The sequence below is a fragment of the Lithobates pipiens genome, unplaced genomic scaffold (assembly GCF_037356315.1).
Source record: "Lithobates pipiens isolate NorthernLeopardFrog02 unplaced genomic scaffold, aLitPip1_a1.2 Scaffold_17, whole genome shotgun sequence".
NCBI classification, from domain to species: Eukaryota; Metazoa; Chordata; class Amphibia; order Anura; family Ranidae; genus Lithobates; species Lithobates pipiens.
Genome location: NW_027507755.1, coordinates 15,459,731 through 15,485,454, shown reverse-complemented (window position 1 = coordinate 15,485,454; position 25,724 = coordinate 15,459,731). Strand labels below are relative to the sequence as shown.

General features: G+C 43.7%; 1 protein-coding gene across 3 annotated transcripts in view; it reads right to left on the bottom strand.

Annotated features, from left to right (window-relative positions):
- The window catches only part of NOX4 (NADPH oxidase 4), a 429,580-nt gene that overhangs the window by 46,996 nt on the left and 356,860 nt on the right, over positions 1–25,724 (bottom strand). For all 3 annotated transcript variants that reach the window (XM_077485005.1, XM_077485007.1, XM_077485008.1), the window contains one exon: positions 12,339–12,458. In XM_077485005.1, coding sequence (XP_077341131.1) covers positions 12,339–12,458 — 120 coding nt within the window. The remainder of the gene's footprint in view (positions 1–12,338; positions 12,459–25,724) is intronic.

Below are 25,724 nucleotides of genomic sequence, written 5' to 3'. Positions count from 1 at the left end.
TTTAAATCAATTTTTTTGATATTTATCATATTTATTTTAATAAAATGCTTTTTCAGTAAAAACTTAAAAGATCTAAAGATAGTTTTCTATTTAAGATACATTAATAATTTAGTTTATTCAGCATGAAATGGAGCTTAGTTATGTAGCATGAGGCTGTATATTCCAATATTTACATTTTTCATTCAACTCATTCAATGAATCCAAGCTCTGCAAGCTGAGATAACATTATACTGATGCATTCATACAATGGCACAGTAATCATGAGATAAAACAAAGTTCAGGAATATGCCTTTATCCCATTGTTTTGCAAATCTATGTACACTACAAACTGTACGATTGAATCGGTTCTGATATCGCTGTTTTACTAACCTGACAGCTTATTATTCTAAATAGGAAACCTTCATTTTGTTTGCAAGTATTAAAGATTCTAACTACCAGCAAGAATAAGTCCTTATATTTAAAGAGCACCTGTCATTTCAGATCCATCATGGCAGCGCCTGTTAGCGGGCATCCACTCACCTGCTGCCGCCACGTCCCTCACCTTGTTGTGTCACTGCCACATCACCAGCCGTCCCATTAAAGTGAATGGGACTGTCGGTGAGTCAACAGCGGGTCAGAGGAGGAGCCGCTGTGGAGCAGAGATGACAGTTGCTCTTTAAAAAATATGATTTAAATTGAGTTGATTTAACTCAAGCCTTTTTACTAGTGATTTAAATATGATTGTGAGGGCCTACTGGGCAGAGTCAGTCCCTAACTTCTTATTTGAAATTGTCTTGAATGATCTATCAGCAAGGTCTCCTGGCCATAATGTCCTTGTGGTCTTGTTCCCTGTGGAAGATGTGGGTATTCCTGCCCTCCTCATTGTGTTCCAGCTCATCCTGTAGACATTTCATAAAATATAACACATAAAAATATATTTTAAAAATTCAGCAGAGATGGTAGGAGCTTCTTATAATGGCCACAGTAGGTATGCAGAACCAAGAACCCAGCACAGATATTTCACCAATCTCTAGATAGGTGAAACTGTCAGGTCTGCATCCTCTAGCATCTACCAAACACTGAAATACCAATCATACAGTATGTGGATCGACCCTTTAAAACAAACCCATGCGTACCAACAATTTCCTTAAATGCTGAGTGGAAGGCGAGCCACCTCAGACGTGGTAGACAAACGTGTTAGGGAGGGTGATATGAGCAGAAAGGGGTATTTACAAAATTTTACGATGGGGTCCAGTGATTTGAAGTAATGCCCTGTGCGTGTTTTGCTATACCCTTTGAAGGCAAATTTTCAAAATCAGAGACTTTTCATTGTAATAAAGGCATTTAGCAAATATAGTGTTTGTGCTGTATTATCCAAAACTGACTTGTCTCACTCGGTTTGAAAGAAAAGGCTTCCAGAGTCTAGGTTTGCTTTAATGCCACAGGCCGTGAGCTGGCCATACAAAAATAGAATTTAATTCAAGAACATTCATTCAATTGTATGTAGCGGTACCCCCATGGGGGCTGTTGATTTTGTTCATTTACCTTTTGTAAAAATTGTTTTGCTTCCGATCCCCCATGCAATTACATAAACACCAAACAGTCATGATTGCGGATTTTAGAATTCTTTATTTGGGGTATAAATCGGTAGGCTGTTCAATAGGGTATATGAGATGCCTCACCCAACCCCATTTTCAGGTCAAAAGGGTATTAATCCGTAGCCGTGTCCATTATAGCGATCCTTTCCTGGTTCCAATTCTCTCTTAGGTAGCACTCCCTATATGGACAGATAAACATCACTCTGAATAATGCTGTGGGTATTGACCTCAAAGTCACAGGCCACACTGCCTATTTCCATGACTTGTGTTGTCAAACTTCCCTCAATCCTGAAAAGTGCTTGATACTGTGGTCCTTGGATACACAGTATGAAGTTCCTGAATAGCTCTACTGGGTTTACACTCCCGTTGCTCTCTCCCAATCAACAGTCCATTTTCTACTCACAGAAAGTCAATTCCCCAGTCGTCTTCTTCCGCTTAGCTCCTACTTCCTCCTCCTCCTCCCACGCGGTCCGGCACATCCCCACATGGGACGTCCAGTATTCATACAGCGCTGCATGCTGACTTCTCCTCTAGGGGCCAGACTTCAGCCTCCCTGGATTTGCCTCCGGCTATCCGGCTCCAGGATCTCTGAACCCCCGTGTCTTAAGCCTCAAACTTCTCCTCCCCAGAGCATGTGACCCCCATTTTTATGAGAGACCTCCCTTGACCATATAAATTAACCATTAGTCAATTATCTCACATGGGTTTCCTGCCGCTCAGGTCTCAGCCCATATTCTCCTTCCAGCAAAATCCACTGTCAAGCAGAGGAGGTATCCCTGAGCCCAAGTGTAGGCGGCCAAACAACCTTCTACTCTGACACTCCCAACCCTGAATAAACAACCAGGCCTAGTAAAGAGCAGGACCCTGGCTAAATGTACCTGTCTCTATATCCTATACTGTCAGAAAAACATAACTAAGCACCTACCTAAAATTAGAGGGCGCTACATGTACAATCCTAAACCCTTGTACACACGGTCGGACATTCCGACAACCAAATCCATCGGATTTTGTCCGACGGATTTTGTCCGAAACTGTTGCATACACACAGTCAGACAAAGTTGTCAGAAAATCCAATTGTACTTAACGTGATGACGTTATTTTGTTAGGACGGGACTACGTTCAGGCTAGTAGCCAATAGCTTTGGTCTAGGAATTTGATCTGAGCATGCGTGGCACTTTGTCTGCTCGGAATTCTCTACACATGATCGGACAAAGTCCGATCGGATCATGTTGTCGGAAAATTTTATAGCCCAGCTGGAAAACTTGGTCCGTCGGATCCTCCTGACGGAAACAGTCCGATGGAGCCCACACACTGTCAGATTATCCGACAACGCAGTCCTATCGGACATTGTCCATCGGAATGTCCGATCGTGTGTACAAGGGCTTAGTGGGGTCAAATTGACATGTGTAGGGATCTCTCCTACATATTTTCTGGGACTGCCCAGTGTTGGCCTACTTCTGGTCTAGTGTCAAGACTTCCATTAAAGATTTGATAAGCTGGTCTCCTCCGAATATGCCAGCCCCTTACCTTTTGCATGACACGCAACTATCATTCAAACGTTATAAAAACACACTTCTCAAACACCTCCTGAAGGCAGCAAAGGCTTGCATATCTGCTCTTTGCAAAAAAAACAGACCCACCAGTCTTAGCACATTGGCATGCAAGAGTTTCTGAAATTCAACTAATGGAACAACTTACAGCATTTATTAAGAACAAGTCTGACAAACATTTTAAAAATTGTACACCATAGTTACTATACAGGAAATCACTCTAATACCTGACAACTTTGATCAGGATTTGCCACAGAGGGAAGTTGACTTCCCTCCCCCCAACACTTTTTTTTTTGTCTCGTTTTGTTTCTCATTCCTTTTCAGTCTTACTCCTATTATATGGAACTAGTCTAAAATACAGATCTAAAAACCTATTGACCTATTTTATTTTCAACTTACTTGACCTTTACCAATTATTTTTGAAATAGGGTTTCTGCTCTAAATACCATCATATTTCCTTGTATAAAAATGTATTGTTTAATCTCATGCATAGGTACTTAATGTACCTGAAACTTGTATTTATTTGATGTCAATTTGGCCTGTTTTTGTTCCTATATATCCCAAGTAGAAATGTCTGGACTTGATGAAAGATCACCCTGGTTCCAAGCATTTTGTTGACTTTAAGAAACTAATTTATATAAATGTGACGGTATATACAGCATTTAGTAGTAATGAGTCACATTCAGCTGGACATGGTCTGGAATGAAAGACATTTTGTAGCTTCTCTAAGCCACTTCTTCAGTTCAGTTCTTCAGTTACATATACTATCGTAGCACCCTACTAGGCAGGTGCTAGGATTAGGTAAATTTAGTTCTGGCTCACTGCAGTGTGGCTGTGTTGATTATTCTCTCCTGTTATATGTTTCAGTGGCTTCAGAGCTGCCTGCTTTCCTCTGGCTGGTCCAGAAGTCTTTTGGGAGTTAGTGGCCAAGAAGACAAGAAGAATCTAATCAGCAGCTGGATATTTATACAGCCCTGGCCAATCCCTGTGGAAAAGTGCCCAGATGGTAACTGGGAGTCTGTATAAATACTTAAAACTGAGAGCAGCCTGGTATCTATTTCCCTGAGGAGGTGATCACAGCCTGGGTAGCTACTAACCCTCTAGAGCAGGGATATGCAATTAGTGGACCTCCAGCTGTTGAAAAACTACAAGTCCCATCATGCCTCTGCCTCTGAGTGTCATGCTTGTGGCTGTCGGAGTCTCGCTATGCCTCATGGGACTTGTTGTTCTGCAACAGCTGGAGGTCCGTTAATTGCATATCCCTGCTCTAGAGCTTGCTGCCATGTGCCTTCAGAGTGTCAAGGCCTCAGTAAGTCTAACTGAAGGCCTATGCTACAGAGAGTTGCTGAAGCTGATGAGGGACTGTAGTCTGAGGATCTAGTCTGGTACCACAGGGTGAAAGTGTCTCAAGGATGTTGGACGGAGGCAACCAATTTTTCCAAAGATATTTGTGAGTACAGATTGGTGAGAGTCATCCTACAGACTCTGTGCAGTTGCCATGCCTCTTGTTCTAGAGTCAGCATGTTTAAAGAGGACATTGTGTCCTGAAGAACTCAGTCTGTTTAATTCTTAGTGAAATGATTTTGCTTGCCGAGTAAAATGTATCTTCTCAAGTTGCTGCTACAAAGCTCAGCCTATTGTTTATTTGTACAAGGACATACTGCAGCTCATGGTTCTAGAAGAGAAAGTTCAGTGTTCTCAAATCATTGCTAAAGGTATCCTACCATTACCCACTACTTATCCAAGTTCTTATCAAAGCATCCTAAAAAGCATACCCTTAGACTGGTCAATGGGCCTGAAGAGTGTCTGAAACTGTGATTGGCTGCGAGGAAACTACTGGGAAAGGGATCCGATGCAATTTACTTACTTCACCACCTACGGGGTAGAGCTACACTATATTGCCAAAAGTTTTTGGACACCTGACCCTAACACCTATATGAGCTTGTTGGACATCCAGTTCTAAGACAATAACAGTCTTCACAGTTCAAAAGAATTTGGAGTGTGTCTGTGTAAATGCATGGCCATTATACTGTCTGTCTCACAATTAGTGTTGCAGTTCATTCTACAGATCCTCGGTAAGGTTAGCTCAGGGCTTTGTGCAGGCAACTCGAGTTCCTCCACAACAAACTCATCAAACCATGTCTTTATGGATCAGTTTTTGTACATGAGGCAGGAAAGGAAAAGGGCCTTCTGCAAACTGTTACCACTAGGTTAGAAGAGAACCACTGCCAAAAACATGTTTGTAGCTTGTATCATATACATTCCCAGTAGACAAAGCCTTGTAGCGCTACTCAGCTGATTGGACAAATGACATTGCCACCAGAATATATTTTTCATGCTTGAATTTTCTGCCTTGCTGGCATTTTTAATACATTTATGTAGTTTTACACTATGAGGCTTTTTCTTTCCTTATATATGATTTCCTAAATCTTATAGTTCCATCTACATTTAAAAGGATGCAACAGTTCATATATCATTGCACCTGAGAAGTTCATACTGGCTAATTGCTGTGATGTGGATGAGCTGAACACCTATATAAGTGGGTCAGTTCCTTTGTCTTTGAATCACCTGAGTTTAATCTCTGGAGGTGTTTGACTGTAATGCCGCGTACACACGTAGCCGACTATCCGGCGGACTTAGTCTGGCGGACTTCCCGCCGGACTGTCCGTCCGACTTTCCAAACGGGCTACTTGCCCACACACGGCACTTTTTCAGCGGACTAATAAGGCATACTAAGTCTGCCGTACTATCCGCCGTACTTTGAAATGAACGGACTCGCCCACACACGCGGAGAAAGGTCCACTCATTTTGAGCGCGTCTCCAGGTAGGCGGGGCCCGCGAAGGAGATGTCACTGACCCCGCCACCTGGTATGGACGGAAAAAAAAAAATCGGCGTGGGGGTCCCCCCAGGTCCACATCAGACCCTTGTCCGAGCTCGCTACCTGGCCGGCCAGGAAAGGGGGGGGACGAGCGAGCCCCCCCCCCTCCTGAGCCATACCAGGCCACAAGCCCTCAACATGGGGGGTGCCTTGGGGAAGGGGGGCCACGCGCCCCCCCACCTCAAAGCACCTTGTCCCCATGTTGATGAGGACAAGGGCCTCTTCCCGACAACCCTGGCCATTGGTTGTCGGGGTCTGCCCCCGGATACCGATAAGCTCCCCGCCCGCAGACCCGGACAATCAACAGCCAGGGTTGACGAGAACAGGCCCTTGTCCTCATCAACATGGGGACAAGGTGCTTTGAGGTGGGGGGGCCGCCATGGCACCCCCCATATGGAGGGCACGCGGCCTGGTACGGCTCAGGAGGGGGGGCGCTCGCTCGTCTCCCCCTTTCCTGGCCGGCCGGGTAGCGTGCTCGGACAAGGGTCTGATGTGGACCTGGGGGGACCCCCACGCCGATTTTTTTCTGCGTTGGGGTTCCCCTTTAAGTCCATACCAGGTGGCGGAGTCAGCAACGTCTCCTTCGTGGGCCCCGCCTACCTGGAGACCCGCTCAAAATTAGCGGACTTTTCTCCGGGCGGGAAAAGTCCGTTCATTTCAAAAGTACGGCCGGATTGTCATGCCGAATTGCAAGTCCGGCGGGAAGATTGGAGTGCAAAACTACTTTCTAAGTCCACCGTACTTTCCGGTAAAAAAAGTCTGCCGGAGGCTACACACGGGGGGATTGTCCGGCGGACTTGAGTTTGCCGGACTTTTCCAACCGATTGTTTGATCGTGTGTACGCGGCATAAGAGAACCGAGGAGAGTGAAATCCACACAGGCAGTCATATTTCACAAGCGAGTCTGATCTCCGTAACAGGGATCCATCACATCTGGTAAGAGGAAAACTTTACTTTATGAAACATTATATTTCAAAGCATTGTAAAATACACACAAGTGGAATCCAATTAAGACTTTTTTTTGCTATAGTCTGGCACTTTTTAGCCTGGGAAGATTTAGCATGCAGATAATTGTCTGAAAGTGTTCCATTAATTGCATTTTTTGCTCATGTATATGAACTGTGTGTGATGCAATTGATTATCACATAAGTTACATATATTTCTTTTATATACAGTTTTTATGATTGCTCATCTTCACACATTGTTTGAGCATTATATAATGTCACTTATGCACTTATTTATTTAGCATTAGTCTCGAGGGATTGAGGCTATGCAACTCATACAACATATTGTTGTTATACCAGTTAATTTTAGTTTGTTCCACTTTTTGTGTCATACACTTCAACACAAGGAATAGCACACCATTTATATTATTGCTTATTTTGATTCCTTCCTGGTCTTGCTTAGCTGCTGTTGCATCCTTTTCAGATCAGTGCCGAGATTTAGATTTATACACATATCATATACATTATATATACAATACATCAGGGGCGGACTGACAACTCATGGGGTCCCCGGACAATAGGAGATTATGGTGCCCCCAGGCAATCAGAGATTATGGGGCCACACAGTATACACACACACAGTATACAATCACACAGTATACACAGATATGTTTCAATTGGCTGAGAAGGTACTGGAGAGGTGGGGCAGCTATAATCTCTGAATTTTTAGACCAAAGGGATGTCGGTAAGGGACATTTCAGAGACAGATGTAAAAAAAACACAGATTTTTACATACTGTCCCTGGTTTTACTGAGGCTGGCAACCCTGATGGGGCCTCCTAGTGGCCCGGGGCCCTCGGGCAGTGCCCGAGTGGCCGAATGGTCAGTCCGCCCCTGCAATACATCGTATAATTATCATACAGTATATATTTATCCAGTATTATATATGAATCTAATATTTTGGGGATTTTAAGTAATCTTCAGGCCTAAAATTTTTTTTAAACGTGTAGAAAAAAACGGAAAAATGGCCCTGGCAGCGAAAGAGCTGGATAATGCACAGGTTCACTTTCAAGTCAAAGACTGTATTTTATTTTACCTGTTCTATTTAGTATGAATGTTTAAATATAATATATGCTGATCATAAAAATTAATGCAGCTGAAGTCATTTTTTTTACTTCTGCTTTATCAATAAAATAAGTAAATATAGCAGATCTTTAAGAACAGTGAACCCGTTCACCTATTCTGCCTGACCCCAAATAACCTGTATAAGCCGCTAAAGGCTGATCTCCGAGGAATCTTCTTTATAAAGTGGAGGGAAGGCTAAGAGAGTCACCCAGACGGTTCATCAGAAATTCTGTCTGCAGACTACCCTGATCCATGACACCCGATAGAAGAGATAATGAAGCGAGCCCAGACACACAGCGATGTCAGTTCCCTCCATCTCTCTGCTTCCATATCAAACTCTCAGAAATGTGTTAGGATTAGCACTTGCATGGGAAAAAGTGTGCTGCTGATATAGGAAATTTTTTTTTAATGGAAATATACAGTACATGATGGAATCACAGCAATCCAAGCAGAAGGTAAATGTGGCAGAAACATGAGTTTCCTATAACTACAAAACAAGGACTAGTAATAGCTGTGTTGGGAGGATTGTCTTTATTTTCCATAAGATGTGCATAGCTAGCGGGGTCTGAGCACAGATCCTGCTGGGAAGGTGACTCGAAATATGTCACAAGTAATTTTCTGGAAGGGATATGAGAAACAGGCATTGATAGGCACATAACACAAAAGCTGCCTGTCTATGGAGCCATGCTGTGATGTTTTCTGACAAAATAATTACTGGAAAAATGTACGCATGCTAACACACATGTAACACACACGAGTGTGCGTGCAGGAAGTACAGGAAGCCCTGGCTGATAAGTAACCAGTCGCTTTCTTTCCTGGGATTCAGAATAAAATGTGTAGGGATGTAGTCCTTTTTACTTAATCCCTTTCTGCATTTTTGTGAATTTTGAAGTCAGTCTAACTGTATCCCAACAGGTGTGTGTCTCTCCAATGTAGTGTATTTTTTCTCTGCCACGTTGTTTAGGTTTGTTCCAGCAGAGTGTGCAAGAGAGATATTATTCTATGTTATGGATGTTTGATAGCTTGGCAAATCAGGGGGCCCACTGAGGCATGCTTGGAGAACTGTTAAACCTCGTACACACGATCGGATTGTTGACCAACAAAACCATGAACTTTTGTCCGAAGGACGTTGCCCCAAACTTGTCTTGCATATAAACGGCAAGGAATTGTTGGCCAACAAATACGAACATACTGACGTACTACGTTGTTTTTCAGCTCTTTAGCGCCACCCTTTGGGCTCCTTCTGCTCATTTTCTGTTAGTAGAAGTTTGGCGAGTGTTGATTCGTGCTTTTCATTTTGCGCGTTTCGTTTCACGCTTTCTGAACGGCCGTTCGTCAATCAGCCATGTTGCGGAATCGGAGCAGATAACGTGTTATTTATTATTGGCCTTGGAGTTATTGCTTTGACATTATTTTTTTGGTTGAATAATAATGATTTGATTTGGTATATTTTCTATATTTTTGGATGCACAGAATGCACTTTTTGGTTAAGTTCTAGTGGCAGATAGCATGTCTAATTTTATCTGTTTTCTTTTTTTAATGCACATTAAAAAAATTGTGGACAATAATACTTGCCTATTTGTTTTACTTCAAATGACAGTTTGGGAGTAGGCAGTTACATTTAAGAAAATACAATGTAAAATTGACAAAGGACATCAACATAGTTGTAATCTTTGATTTTAAAAACTACGGCATAATGGTGTTGTGGTAACTTGCCCAAATAAAAAAATAAAAAATCATAATAATATTATTCTTTATATCACTAGAAAAGCCTTTTGAAAATGTGTTTGCAATAACTCCATCAGTATCACCAGCAAAGCAGCTTAATTTTTATCCCATTAAAGAAGAAGAGAATTGTGCGCTGCATTTCGAGATTTTGTAATTTGCCACATCACAAATGTTAATTCTCCATTACGAACGCTAGTTTACAAGACCGACCGCTTCTGTCTCATCCTTGCTTCCGAGCATGCGTGTTTGTACTTTGGACTTTTGTCTGAGGGACTTGTGTACACACTCTCAGAAAATCCGACAACAAACATTAGTCCGCGGAAAATTTCATATTTACTGCCAACAGCCTGTCCTCACACACTTCTCATCGGAAAATCCGGAACGCCACATAATGAACGTCAGACACTCTTGCAGTGCATTGACGGCTCCTGATTGGCCAAAGCATGCACCTGACCTGCATGCTTTGGCCAATCACAGCACGCTCTGCTGTGAGAGCCATGATTGGCCAAAGGCAGGGTGCCTTTGGCCAATCATGGCCCAGTCCACACCCCACACTAAGGCTGCTTACATAGCGGCCGTACATATTTTTTTTGAATGAGAGCAGCAAATTTACATTTGTAGAGGAAAAAAATGTAATTTAAAACTGCTCTCGACTAATGTATTGCCGGATGCCGGCAATATGCATACAAATCGCGTGGGGGTCCCCCCAAAATCCATACCATGCCTGATATTAAGGGGAACCCTGCGCCAAATAAAAAAAAATGGTGTGGGTCCCCCCCCAAAATCCATACTAGACCCTTATCCGAACACACAACCTGGCAGGCCGCAGGAAAAGGGGGGGGGGGAGGAGAGCGCCCACCCCCCCAACCGTACCAGGCCCCTATGGAAATGGGTATCGGCTATATTGTACCCCTACTCATTCACCCAAAAATTGTCAAAAAAGTAAAAATGACAGGAGACAGTTTGGGACTAGTCCTTTATAAAAAAAAAAAAAGTCCTGCAATGTAAATCCATCTTTGATCACAGCACTGATGGACTAATAAAAATAACGGAAAAACTCTGCCTCGATGGCCATGATAATTGTGGTCAGTTTACAGAGGGGAGGGCAGCACCAGGCAGGATCAACCAGGTATTTTAGATGATAGAAAGTGACAAATTACACAGCACAAGCACTGTGCTGTTATTTATGCTTTAAAGGAACAAGATTATTTTTTTTAGGGTTACAACCACTTTAAGAGAGCAACAATTAAATAAAAAAAGTATATATATATATATATATATATATATATATATATATATATATTTATATTTATATTATGTTTTACTTTCTGCTATAAAACCAATAAAAATATGTAAAAAATCTAGTTTCTTCATCAGTTTAGGGCAATTTGTATTCTGCTTCATATTTTTGGTAAAAAAAAAAAATATCTCAATTAGCGTATATTGATTGGTTTGCGCAAAAGTTATCGCGTCTACAAACTATTGGCTAGATTTAGGCACTTTTTTTATTTTTTACTAGTAATGGCAGCGATCAGCGAGTTTTAGCGGGACTGTGGCCTTGCAGTGGACAAATTGGACACTAAGTAACACTTTTTGGGGACCCGTGACACCAGTGCAGTAATCAGTGCTATAAAAAAAAAAAATGCACTGACACTGTATAAATGACACTGGCAGGGAAGGGGTTGACATATGGGGCAATCAAAGGGTTAAATGTGTCCCCTATGTGTGCTTTCTAACTGTGTGGGGGGATGCTGACACTAGATGAAGAGAGAGATCTGTGTTCCTGATTAGTAAGAATCACAGATCTCTCTCTTACTCTGTGACAGGACGACAGTCTGCCTTGTTTACATAGACAGACCGCCGTTCTGTTATTCCCCCCCCCCCCCCGAGCATGTCTAATCACAGCGGAAGCGGGCCGCCGGTGGCTCCTGCATGCCCGAGACTAGGAAGCACGGACAACCTACAGGTACGTTGTTTCGCACAGCTGGGCCACCCTGCCACAGTATCTGTGCGGTGGGCAGTCCAGAAGTAGTTAAGCATCCAACCCTTTTGAGTGAGGCAGGTGCCTTAAGCCTTATATACACGGGCCAAATGACGGGCGACATCGGCCAGTTCAATAAAAACCGTCCGACAGTCAGTCTGTGTGTATGACTGACTGTTTTGGCTGGCTTCTGCGAGACAAACATGCTGGAAACCATGCAGCTGACTGTCTCCTGAGCAACACTCTGAGCCAATGGCATCCAACACATCCAGAATGAATTATCTTGAGAAGTTCTTGCAACACAATAATAATAATAATAATGTAGCAGAACAACCGCTGACCCTTCCCACAGTCCTGATAAAACCTTTTTTCTGCTCCGTCGTTAATATGCATTGATATTATAGTCAAATAACACATCTCCTTATTTATAACTGCACAAACTTCCTCATTTATTGTTTTTGACATGGACAAAATGTGCCCACGGCAGCTGTCCAGGCAGCAGAACCATAACTTTAACCCTGCATTACAATGAAATATGTAGAGGTGGTATACGTACAGTAAATGGTTAAGTATTGATGCGAATGGAGTGACACCGATGCCTCCAGCGACACAGAGGCTGACCTCATAGTTCAAGGCTTCTTCCGAAGGGCTTCCAAAGGGACCATCAATGTAAACTCTGTGGACAGGCAAAACAAACTTATTTTAGCCAGTAAGAAATATGTTGTATAAAAAAAAAAGATAATAATAATAAAATTAAAAAAAAAGATGATACCGCATATTTCCACCATTGTTCATAATACTGGTTCAAAGTACTTTGTAAAGCAAAATAAATGGACTATATATTCACCACTTGCCTACCAGGCCAATTCTGACATTTCTCTCCTACATGTAAAAATCATCATTTTTTTCCTAGAAAATTACATTGAACCCCCAAACATTATCCACTTAAGGGCCGAGCCTCTTTCTGAGATTTGTTGTTTACAAGTTAAAAAAAATTTTTTTTTTGCTAGAAAATTACTTAGAACCCCCAAACATTTACAAACATTTTTTTTCTAACACCCTAGAGCAGTGATGGGGAACCTTGGCACCCCAGATGTTTTGGAACTACATTTCCCATGATGCTCCTCTACACTGCAGAGTGCATGAGCATCATGGGAAATGTAGTTTCAAAACATCTGGAGTGCCAAGGTTCCCCATCACCAGGGCCAGATTAACAGCATCATGGGCCTGGTGCTGAGGATTTTGGTGGGCCTTTTTACGGAAACAAAATGAAAATGCTAAAATGTTTTGCTAAAACAAATTAAATATACTCTCAACAGTAATATCAGCCGTGCAGCCTTTGAGCAGCAACAACACCCCCAATACCACCTGCTATGCGGTCTCTCAACAGCAGCAACATAGGAGACCACATTTCCAAACTGCCATTCAGGGAGATCCCCCCCTTCCCAAAAAAAAAAGAGGGGGGATGTAGTCTCGGGTTGATGGGGAAATAGGTGGCGGGGGGCGATTTTTCAGGCAAATGGCACTTGGCACTTAAAATCATCCTGACGCTATGCTTGATATGGCGTCGGGATGATCAAATTCCATTATTTCTATTACTACATTGTAATATATAGTGAAATAGTTCAACTCACCATGATGCATTATCAGTGGGAACCTGAGCTTGTCACTTCCCACCAGATGCAGTGTGTCGCTTGCCACCATTGCCTGCTGCCAGATGCCACCCGCAGCCTGCCACCAGATACAGTGTGCCACTTGCCACCAGATACAATGTGCCACTTGCCATCAGCATGCCACCAGATACAGTGTGCCACTTGCCACCAGCAGCCTGTCACCAGATACAGTGTGCCACTGGCAGCCTGCCACCAGATACAGTGTGCCACTTGCCACCAGATACAGTGTGCCACCAGATACAGTGCCACTAGCAGCCTGCCACCAGATACAGTGTGCCACTTGCCACCAGATACAGTGTGCCACTTGCCACCAGATACAGTGTGCCACTTGCCACCAGCAACCTGACACCAGATACGGTGTGCCACTTGTCACAAGCAGCATGCCAGATAGTGTGCCACTTGCTACCAGCAGCATGCCACCAGATTAAAGCGGGATTCCACCCTAAAGTGGAACCTCCGCTGATCGGAACCCCCCCCCCCCCTCCGGTGTCACAATTGACACCTTTCAGGGGGGAGGGGGGTGGAGATACCTGTCAAAGACAGGTATTTTCACCCACTTCCGGGCATAGACTCCCACGGGAGTCTATGCCATTTCCTGCCCTGCCGTGCTGTCTGCTGGGACACACACGGGTCCCAGTGACAGCGCGGAGATTTCCTATTGCGCGGCGCAGCTCGCGCATGCGCAGTAGGGAACCGGGAAGTGAAGCCGATTCGCTTTACTTCCTGATTCCCTCACCTCGAATGGCGGCGGCAGCAGCCGAGGCACGAGCGGTCGATCGGCCTCGGCATCGCTGGAACCCGGGACAGGTGAGTGTCCATTTATTAAAAGTCAGCAGCTGTAGTATTTATAGCTGCTGGCTTTTAATATTTTTTTGGGGGCGGAATCCCTCTTTAAGTGTGCCACTTGCCACCAGCAGTCTGCCACCAGATACAGTGTACCACTTGTCACAAGCAGCCTGCCACCAGATAGTGTGCCACTTGCCACCAGCAGCCTGCCACCAGCAGCATGCCACTTGCCACCAGCAACCTGCCACCAGATACGGTGTGCCACTTGTCACAAGCAGCATGCCAGATAGTGTGCCACTTGCTACCAGCAGCATGCCACCAGATACAGTGTGCCACTTGCCAACAGCAGCATGCCACCAGTTACAGTGTGCCACTTGCCACAAGCAGCCTGCCACCAGTTACAGTGTGCCACTTGCCACAAGCAGCCTGCCACCAGTTACAGTGTGCCACTTGCCACAAGCAGCATGCCAGATATAGTGTGCCACTTGCCACAAGCAGCATGCCAGATACAGTGTGACACTTGCCACCAGCAGCATGTCACCAGATACAGTGTGCCACTTGCCACAAGCCGCCTTCCACCAGATACAGTGTGCCACTTGCCACAAGCCGCCTTCCACCAGATACAGTGTGCCACTTGCCACAAGCAGCCTGCCACCAGATACAGTGTGCTACTTGCCATCAGCAGCCTGCCACCAGCAGCAGTGTACCACCAGATACAGTGTGCCACTTGCCACAAGCAGCATGCCAGATACAGTGTACCACTTGACACAAGCAACATGCCACCAGATACAGTGTGCCATTTGCCACAAGCAGCCTGCCATCAGATACAGTGTGCCACTTGCCACCAGCAGTGTGCCACCAGATACAGTGTGCCACTTGCCACCAGCAGTGTGCCATCAGCAGCCTTCCATCAGATAGTGTGCTACTTGCCACCAGCAGCAGTGTGCCACCAGCAGCCTTCCACAAGATAGTGTGCTACTTGCCATCAGCAGCCTGCCACCAGATACAGTGTGCCACTTGCCACCAGCATGCAACCAGATACAGTGTGCCACTTGCCACAAGCAGCATGCCAGATACAGTGTACCACTTGACACAAGCAACATGCCACCAGATACAGTGTGCCATTTGCCACAAGCAGCCTGCCATCAGATACAGTGTGCCACTTGCCACAAGCAGCATGCCAGATACAATGTGCCACTTGCCACCAGCAGAATGTCACCAGATACAGTGTGCCACTTACCACCAGCAGCCTGTCACCAGATACAGTGTGCCACTTGCCACCAGCAGTGTGCCACCAGATACAGTGTGCCACTTGCCACCAGCAGTGTGCCATCAGCAGCCTTCCACCAGATAGTGTGCTACTTGCCACCAGCAGCAGTGTGCCACCAGCAGCCTTCCACAAGATAGTGTGCTACTTGCCATCAGCAGCCTGCCACCAGATACAGTGTGCCACTTGCCACCAGCATGCAACCAGATACAGTGTGCCACTCGCCACCCACAGCCTGTCACCAGATACAGTGTGCCACTTACCACCAGCAGCCTGCCACTGCCTCCAAGACTCTGCCCAGATGGATAGAAGAGACAGGGACTGCATAGTCAATCAAATCCCTGGAGCCCCCACCCCTCCTGAGCTGGGATGGTATGGCTGTATGTATGTATGCCAGGAGTTTAGTTTAGACCAAGTTGTACAGGGTTGTGTGTGCAAGCTTTTGGGCTCACACTGGTGTGCTGCAGTTGGCTGCACTGCTCATGTATCTGCAGTTTTAGCTGCAGTCCTATTGATTTATATCAGGTTGCAGGTTTTTGCTGCATTTTCTGACAGTGCGCCAAAGATGCAGCATGCAGGAATTTTGGTGCGCTTTCAGAAAATACAAACAACCTAATAGAAATCTATAGGACTGTGGGTAAAACGCAGGAAAACTGTGGATACACCAGCAATGGGCCAAAACACAGCAAATCAGTGTGAACCCACCTAAAAGCACAAGGGGCCACCAAGCACTGCCACAGGCTGATGACACAATTCTAAACACTTTGGCTGCAGTTATAACAGCTACTGCTGGTGAAAAAAGTTAAAAACGAGGGAAAGGGATATAAGAAACCAGTCACTGAGCTCACATGTGGACGGTCCCTGGAGGCTCATCACTCACAGATATCCTGTTCACCTTCTATCTGCCGGTGTTTCCCACCCACACGGCTCCTTCACTGCACAGACTTCACAGAGGGGGAGGGGAAAGGCAGAGCCGACTCAGCCTCTCCCATTTGTGTAGGGGGGGAACTGTGCACTGTGACATTGTAATAACCACAGTGAGCAAACACAGATGCAGCCAGACACCCCTACATTTACACACACTTCTCCTGTCCCATAGAAGTTTATGGACAGGAAAAAAAAAAAAAAATCGGGCTTATGCTGCTGGCTGGGTGGGCCTATTTTAAGGCAGGGGCCTGGAGCTGCAGCTCCATCAGCCCCTATGTTAATCCGGCCCTGCCCATCACTGCCCTAGAGAATAAAATGGCGGTTGTTGCAATACTTTCTCTCACACCGTATTTGCACAGCAGTCTTACAAGCGCACTTTTTGGGAAAAATACACTTTTTTGAATTAAAAAATAAGACACCAGTAAAGTTAACCCAATTTTTTTTTTATATTGTGAAAGATAATGTTACAGTTACTGACTGGCTCCTTATACTGCTGTTTCCTTTACCAGTCTGTGCTCTGCCTTACAAGAAGAGGCTGATACCGAGTCCAATTCATGTTCTTATTTAATAGTATATTTTTTTTAATACATAGCTGCATTCATTTGGGTCTTTTATATCCATCTGAAGTATAGCATTAAAGCGGAGTTCCACTTAAAAAAATTAAAAATTAAAAAATGTAAAAGTCAGCAGCTACAAATACTGCAGCTGATGACTTTTAATAATTGGACACTTACCTGTCCCAGGGTCCAGCGATGCGGGGGAACAAAGCCCCACGCGTCTTGCACTCCGCTCGGCGGCGCCAGCATTGTAAATGTGGGTGCTCGGCTGAGCATGCGTGAGCCGCGCCCGTGCACCGTGACTGGCCGCACAATCATCTGGGACCTGTGACGTGTCCCAGATGATGACCTAGAGGGAGGGGGCAGAGCTGATCTCCCTTCCTGCACCGAGGGAAGTGACGTCAGGAGCCCAGGCACTGAAGGAGGCAGATCACGAGGGACCCCCTAGCAATAGGCATTACAGTGAATTGCGAAAGTATTCGGCCCCCCTTGAACTTTTCAACCTTTTGCCACATTTCAGGCTTCAAACATAAAGATATAACATTTTTATTTTTTGTGAAGAATCACCAACAAGTGGGACACAATTGTGAAGTGGAATGAAATCTATTGGATTTTTGAAACTTTTTTAACTAATAAAAAAATGAAAAGTGGGGCGTGCAAAATTATTCGGCCCCCTTGCGTTAATACTTTGTAGAACCACCTTTTGCTGCGATTACAGCTGCAAGTCGCTTGGGGTATGTCTCTATCAGTTTTGCACATCGAGAGACTGAAATTCTTGCCCATTCTTCCTTCCCAAAACAGCTGGAGCTCAGTGAGTTTGGATGGAGAGCGTTTCTGAACGGCAGTTTTCAGCTCTTTCCACAGATTCTCGATTGGATTCAGGTCTGGACTTTGACTTGGCCATTCTAACACCTGGATACGTTTATTTGTGAACCATTCCTTTGTAGATTTTGCTGTATGTTTGGGATCATTGTCTTGTTGGAAGATAAATCTCCGTCCCAGTTTCAGGTCTTTTGCAGACTCCAACAGGTTTTCATCCAGAATGGTCCTGTATTTGGCTGCATCCATCTTCCCCTCAATTTTAACCATCTTCCCTGTCCCTGCTGAAGAAAAGCAGGCCCAAACCATGATGCTGCCACCACCACCATGTTTGACAGTGGGGATGGTGTGTTGAGGGTGATGAGCTGTGTTGCTTTTACGCCAAACATATAGTTTTACATTGTGGGCAAAAAGTTCGATTTTGGTTTCATCTGACCAGAGCACCTTCTTCCACATGTTTGGTGTGTCTCCCAGGTGGCTTGTGGCAAACATTAGATGAGACTTTTTATGGATATCTTTGAGAAATGGCTTTCTTCTTGCCACTCTTCCATTAAGGCCAGATTTGTGCAGTGTACGACTGATTGTTGTCCTATGGACAGACTCTCCCACCTCAGCTGTAGTTCTCTGCAGTTCATCCAGAGTGATCATGGGCCTCTTGGCTGCATCTCTGATCAGTCTTCTCCTTGTCTGAGCTGAAAGTTTAGAGGGACGGGCCAGGTCTTGGTAGATTTGCAGTGGTCTGATACTCCTTCCATTTCAAAATGATCGCTTGCACAGTGCTCCTTGGGATGTTTAAAGCTTGGGAAATCTTTTTGTATCCAAATCCGGTTTTAAACTTCTCCACAACAGGATTACGGACGTGCCTGGTGTGTTCCTTGGTCTTCATGATGCTCTCTGCGCTTTCAACAGAACCCTGAGACTATCACAGAGCAGGTGCATTTATACAGAGACTTGATTACACACAGGTGGATTCTATTTATCACCATCAGTCATTTAGGACAACATTGGATCATTCAGAGATCCTCGCTGAACTTCTGGAGTGAGTTTGCTGCACTGAAAGTAAAGGGGCCGAATAATTTTGCACGCACCACTTTTCAGTTTTTTATTTGCTAAAAAAGTTTAAAATATTCAATAGATTTCGTTACACTTCACAATTGTGTCCTACTTGTTGGTGATTCTTCACAAAAAATTTAAATTTTATATCTTTATGTTTGAAGCCTGAAATGTGGCAAAAGGTTGAAAAGTTCAAGGGGGCCGAATACTTTCGCAAGGCACTGTAAGGCCGCGTACACACGCGCGGACTGTTCGCCCAACCTTGTCCGCTGAACAGTGTTTGGGCGGACAGTCCGCTCGTGTGTGGGGCTTCAGCGGACAGTTTCAGCGGACAGTTGGCCGAACAAGGTCTTACGGAAATTCCGAAAAACTGTCCGCTGAAACCTTGTTTCAGCGGACTGTTCGCTCGTGTGTAGGCTTGTTCGGCCAACTAAGTCTCGCGCATGCTCAGAAAGGATTTCCACGTCGGAAGGTTGCATTGCAGTGTATAGGACGTCGTATTTTTCGTCCCGTCGTACGTGCCGTTCACGTCATCGCGCACGGTTTCAGCAAACTGTTCGTCCGTCGTGTGTGGCCATGTCCGTCCATGCTAAGTTTGAGCGGACTGTTCGCTCAAACTGTTGGACGGACAAAGTTGGGCCAACAGTCCGCGCGTGTGTACGCGGCCTAAGAGGCGAGTAGAAATAAACATTTTCTCCAAATGTTTTTTTTGTTGTTTTTTCTTATGCATATTAATGACATTTTGTTTTTTTTGGGTGGAACTCCACTTTAAATACAAGTTTGAGGTGTAATTTGCTTTTTAGGGCAAGGCAACAATTACAAAATCTTCCACCTCTATTTAGATCCATTTAAAAAAAAAAAAAATGAAAACAGGGGAAATCTGCCTGCAGCACATTATCACTGATAACAGATAATGAGATTATGAGTCTAACCAATTTACTATTAATGTATCTTCTAATATCATGTTGAATTTAATAGAATAATCATTTTTTTCAATCAAAGACTTCCCATCAGAACAAACGACGGGACAAATAAGACTATAATAGGGTTGCTAATCTCTGATCTAGGAAACAGATGAGGATCATATTAGTATATATGCCTTTGGGAGTCAGAGCTTTATATGCAGATTTAACTATGTTTGTGTGTATGTACATAGCACATGGGTGATGTGATTCTGGGTCTTTGCACTAGAGGATGTAAAGAAAGGGAACATTCTGTTGCCTGTCAACCAATTAAATTCCAGCTGACATTTTTCTAGGACTGTTGAGTATAAGAGCATCATCCTGTAGGGATTGGCCCAAATATAATTTTTTTTTGTCACAATGAAGGGATCTATCAAAACTTTGCAGCCAAAGGTGTTTCAATCCTCCCCTTCATCGGGTTTTGATTCTGCACCGGTGGTTATTTTATGGATTGAGGGCCAGTTCGCACCACATGCAGTTCAGTGTGATTTTTTTTTTCTGCATCAAAAACACATGGAAAGTAGGTTATATGGCAGTGATGGCAAAACCTTGGCACACCAAATGTTTTGGAACTACATTTCCCATGATGCTCATGCACTCTGCAGTGTAGTGGAGCATCATGGGAAATGTAGTTCCAAAACATTTGGGGTGCCAAGGTTCGCCATCACTGTTACATGGTTTCCAATGGCATGGTTCACACCCGTGCATTCAGTTCTAGGGCTTTCCAGTTCCAGAAGAAAGTAGAACATTAGAACATTAAACAGCATTTTTCTTGCACTGGACTGTACTGGAATGCAGTAAAACACACAGGAATGCACTGGAATGCATCAAAAATGCACAGGACCCCAGTACAGTGAAAAGGTAAAAAAGCACGTGGAATGCACCTGAAAACGCATCAAAATGTACTGCAATGTACCAAAAACACGTTAAAATGCATATGGAGCGGATCTGGAGTGCGTTTTTGTGGTGTGAACCAGCGCTAAAGAAGTAATTGTAAACCAAAGGTTTTTTTTTTTTTTTTATTAAAATAACAAACATGTTATACTTATCTGCTCTGTGCAATAGTATTGCATAGAGCGGCCCCAAAACCCCCCTTCCCTAGTGATCTAGGATCCTCCTCTGCTCTGCCCCCAAAGCAAGCACTTGCAGAAAAGCACAAATCGCATTTTAGCACACGGTTCTACACCGATCTGAACTCATATATGCATTGTAGTGTGTTGCCAGTCCATGTTAAATTAATATACTGCAATTACACTATACAAAGCATGTTGGAGAGGGGAAAAAATGCACATAAACATGCAGTGCAATGAAATAGTATAAATGGATCCTGAATGGATCTCATGGAAATTGAAATATAGGAGCGGTTATTGATTACTTGTTTTTAAAGGTGTTGGTTCCCCTGTCAGTCTAAAGCTTATAACCTGATGAGTAACTGACCAAGAACACGCAGCAGTAATCGATGGAACATGCAGCAGTAACTGACCCCAAACACGCAGTAGGTACTAATCCAAAAACACACAGCAATAACTAATCCCAAGAACATGCAGCAGTAATGGATCCTGGACATGCAGCAGTAATGGATCCTGGACATGCAGCAGTAATGGATCCTGGACATGCAGCAGTAATGGATCCTGGACATGCAGCAGTAATGGATCCCGGACATGCAGCAGTAATGGATCCCGGACATGCCGCAGTAATGGATCCTGGACATGCAGCAGTAATGCATAGCTCCCAAATTTTTGAGATGAGAATGGGGGACACCTATCAGCAAAAGTATGCAGGCATAGGACACACCTCTTGCCAAGCCCCCTTAAAGGAGAATTGTACATAAAAACAAGATTTGTGAAATGCACAAATGCCTTTTTTTACCACTATTATTCCTTTATATGGGCTTTTGGAATTTACAAATGAAGCAATTTAGAATGACCCAAAATATACAGCAGTGAAGTCCGGGGGGCACCTTACATACACTACTGCTGCATACACACAATCATAATTTTGGTCGGAAAAAGCTCTGATGGTTTTTCCGAAGTAATCTCAATGGAATTCCGCTCAAGCTGTCTTGCCTACACATGGTCACACCAAATTCCGACCATCAAGAACGCGGTGACGTACAACACGTATGACGGGATTGTAAAAAGGAAGTTCAATACCTAGTAGCCAATAGCTTCCGTCTCGTAGTTGAATTTGAGCATGTATGAGTTTTTGCACGTCAGAATTGCATCCACACAAATGCATTTTCACATAGGAACTTTTTCCGACCGAAAAATTGAGAACATGCTCTCAATCTTTTGCTGGTCGAGATTCGGCCAGCAAAAGTCCGATGGAGCATACACACGATCGCATTTTCCGACCAAAAGCTCTCATCGATCTTTAGCTGGCCGAATTTCCGATCGGGTGTATGCGGCATTACTTGTTCCAGGTCAGTGACTCACCAGGGATATCAACCCCAGAAGCTGCAACTTTAAAAAAATGGCAGCTCTACCAGCAACTAACAGGGTAACTTTAAACTAACAGGAATTATAAGTATTGCTTGTCATTATCACTCAGCATCAGCATCTCGCAGCAAAGTGATTTAGGAACCAGCAGCAGGAGAATCATGGAAAAGGATTTAAGGCAGAGTCCCCCCATAATCCTGCTACTTGTATTTACAAAGAGGCTGCAGTGTCAGTAGACTTGTGAAAAAAAAAAGAAAAAAGAAAAACTCAATAGTACAGTGATTAGCATGTGAGAAATAAACAAAATGTGGGATGTGAATATAGAATGTCAGTTTCCTTGACAAGTAGCAATTCCGTCTGTGCCTTCATAGGGGATGACACAAATTTCAATAAGAACATTTTCGCAGCGACGGCAATCTGAGGACTGACAAAGAATATGCTAAATGCACTTTTAAAAAGGCAATATGATGAGCATTTCATGTGTCACTCCTCCGACAGTGAGAACTAGAGTCCTAGAGAACGGTCTTAATTTTTCATAGAGTGATATAAAAACAGATTCTAGAAGCTGCACTAAATCCATAGGAGCGGACATGTGAAATATGTATGCCCAATGTACAAAATACACTAAACCCTACCAAATGAAATCTGTCACATGTTGCAATCTGTGTCAACACTAGGGAGAGTTATCCTCACTTCCTACAAATCCATTCATCATCCATCCTCTTACTGAGTTTAACGCCCGAATTTGGACAATTTTTTTTTTTTTTTTATTAAAATAGACCTCCAGTAGGTAAAAAATAAATTGTCCACCTCAAGCTGTCCCACACAGTACTTATTTTTCACCATAAGATGTCAACAGTCTTCACGGTTCAATGAAAACCCTGAGTCACCCAGCCCACAAGGTTGAAGAGGTACTCTCAGCACAGGGCATTATGGGTCACCATAGCACAATTACATTATAATGATGCAGAGAGTGATGTCATCATGTCAGCACTGCTCCCTGCACCATCAAGGACTACCCAACTTTAGGAGAACATTACAAGAAGAAAACCCAGCAACACCTGACCATTCTAAAGAGTTTGAAAAAAGGTAATAAAACATTAAAAAAAAAATGCTTTCAAAAGGTGGCGTGTTAAACAGGTAGCTGGGTTCTAAAAGAACTTAACATCTAACATTTTCTAAAACCAGATGATTACCTTATCTATACTGAAATGTATTTACACTGAGTGCCTACATCCTTACAGATTTTACAGCACCAACATCTTGGCCCTTAAGACAATATTATTTGCAACCCTCAAAATTTCCACTCGCCTGCTCGCATTAGGAGAGTGGAAATAAGCTGAGGACGAGTGTGGAGTCCCATTGGAGGGGGGGCCTGCCGGCAGGCGGGGTTGAGCTAAAGCCGATTCTCCTCCCAGCCTCTGTCATTCTGTCATGTCATTCTCTTAGGTGGGCCTGGCAAATAGCGGAAGTCAGCAAAGAACTAGATGATGTGGGGGTGGGCCAGGGGCTGCCACAGTTTATTTTTCCTATAAACAAGCTGGTAATTGGTTGTTTGCCTGAGCCTGGGACAATGCACACAACCACCTTTATGAAATGAACCTCACATCAGAGGCCCTATCACATTGGATGCCCCCCTATACATAAAAGCTCCCTATTACATCATAGTCACCCCTATAAACCAGAGGCCCCCCATAACATCAGAGTCCCTCCATCACAGAGCCGCCCAATCACATAGTCCCTTCTTCACATTTTAATACATTTTTGGTGCGTTCCGGTGCGTTTTTAATGCATTCCTGGATGCATTCCAGATGCTTTTTTTTTCCCTCTTTTTCCAGATAGTTTTTTCCACTGTACTGGGGTTCGTGAGTTTTTGATGTTTTCTTGTGCATTCCGATGCGTTTTACTGCATTCCAGTGCAGGAAAAAATATTCTACTTTTTTTCTGGAACTGTTTGCAATGGTGTGAACTATGCCATTTGAAACTGTATATCTTACTTTAAACTTTTGTGATGCAGAAAAAATGCACCTGAATGCATGTGATGTGAACTGGCCTTTAAACATTTAATAGTGTAATTTCATTAGATAATTTATGAGGGCGTGTTTAGGGGTGGAATTTGGGGGCAGGGCAGGGTAGGGGTTAGGTGGGGCAAGCGGCGGTGAGCAACTAGACCTAATAGCTAGTAGCTCAGGAATGGAAATTTTCATTCCTGTTTTATTCCAACATATGCCATGCAACATTCATAGTGCCTTAGTGACTCCAATTTATGGGAGCACCAACACTGCACATAGATAAAAATAACTAAAGGCTGAGAGCAAAACTCATCTGGAGGTTACTCCAATCCTACAGAATAGTACTGTTAGGTTGCCTGTAGACAATTGATATAAAGTAAGTAATGTTCCTGATTTAAAACATAACTTTTGGGGTATTCTTCAGTGCCAGGGGGCAACAGGCACTCATTGCCCAGTGAGACTATTCAACCATCTGTGAAGAGGAAAGTACTGCACGTCCAACAATGTCCAAATTGGATAAATACCGCAACAGGCCATGGTGCTTGGTGTCATGCAAGGATGTGCAGCTATCATCTTGAAAGTTGTTCTTGGGGAGATACCTGCTCTGTGGTCACCCCTGCCCTCATGACCAAAGGGCAGAAAAAAACAAACTTGTTTGCCTTTGAAGAATCCATCTATAATAATACAGTTAGATGCGGGAGGCAGATTTTTTATTTCGGTTGCCTCCACTCAGAATGTCTGGGATATATCCAGTATTAGTTGATCACATTCAGTTAGACATCTATGATGTTGAAAACATTTTTGTGCTCGTCCAAGCCACTTCTTTAGTGTGTGTCAGAAAAATGAAGGGGTGACTTGGACAAGCTATGAAACATCTTCAATACTACAGTCCAGTTAAATGTGACCAACTACCACTAGATGTACTATGACCTAAATAACGAGGACCTTCACAGACAATGCCTGGGGAAGTGCCAGCGTTAAATGCCACCCTGTGTGTGTGTATAATCCTGATAAAAAACTCACGAACCCTTGATTTGAGAATTGCTATTCAAAGCTGGATTAAAATTCTAGCTGAATAACACTGCTATGTAAATATATGTACCATTCACATTCCCTAAGTGGATTCCAGATAATGTTAAAAATAGCTGTGGGAAGTGATCAGTATGGAAGGAATTTCCCCTCTCTTGATCCTTCACTCTGAACATGAACTGTGATATGGATCTGCTGTTTTAACTCACCAACAAATTAACATCAATGTCATGAGTACTCTTTCCCTTCAGGCAGATTTTGACAAAGAAAAAAGAAACCCCTCTATGTCACCCTATTTCAACCTTTTTATATGGAGGAATCCTTGAATTAACTTTCCAGCCTCAAGGAATTTCTGTTAATCTATAGCTTATGGTTCACTAACACAGCTTTTCTCAACCTTTATTTAGTGGTGACTCCCT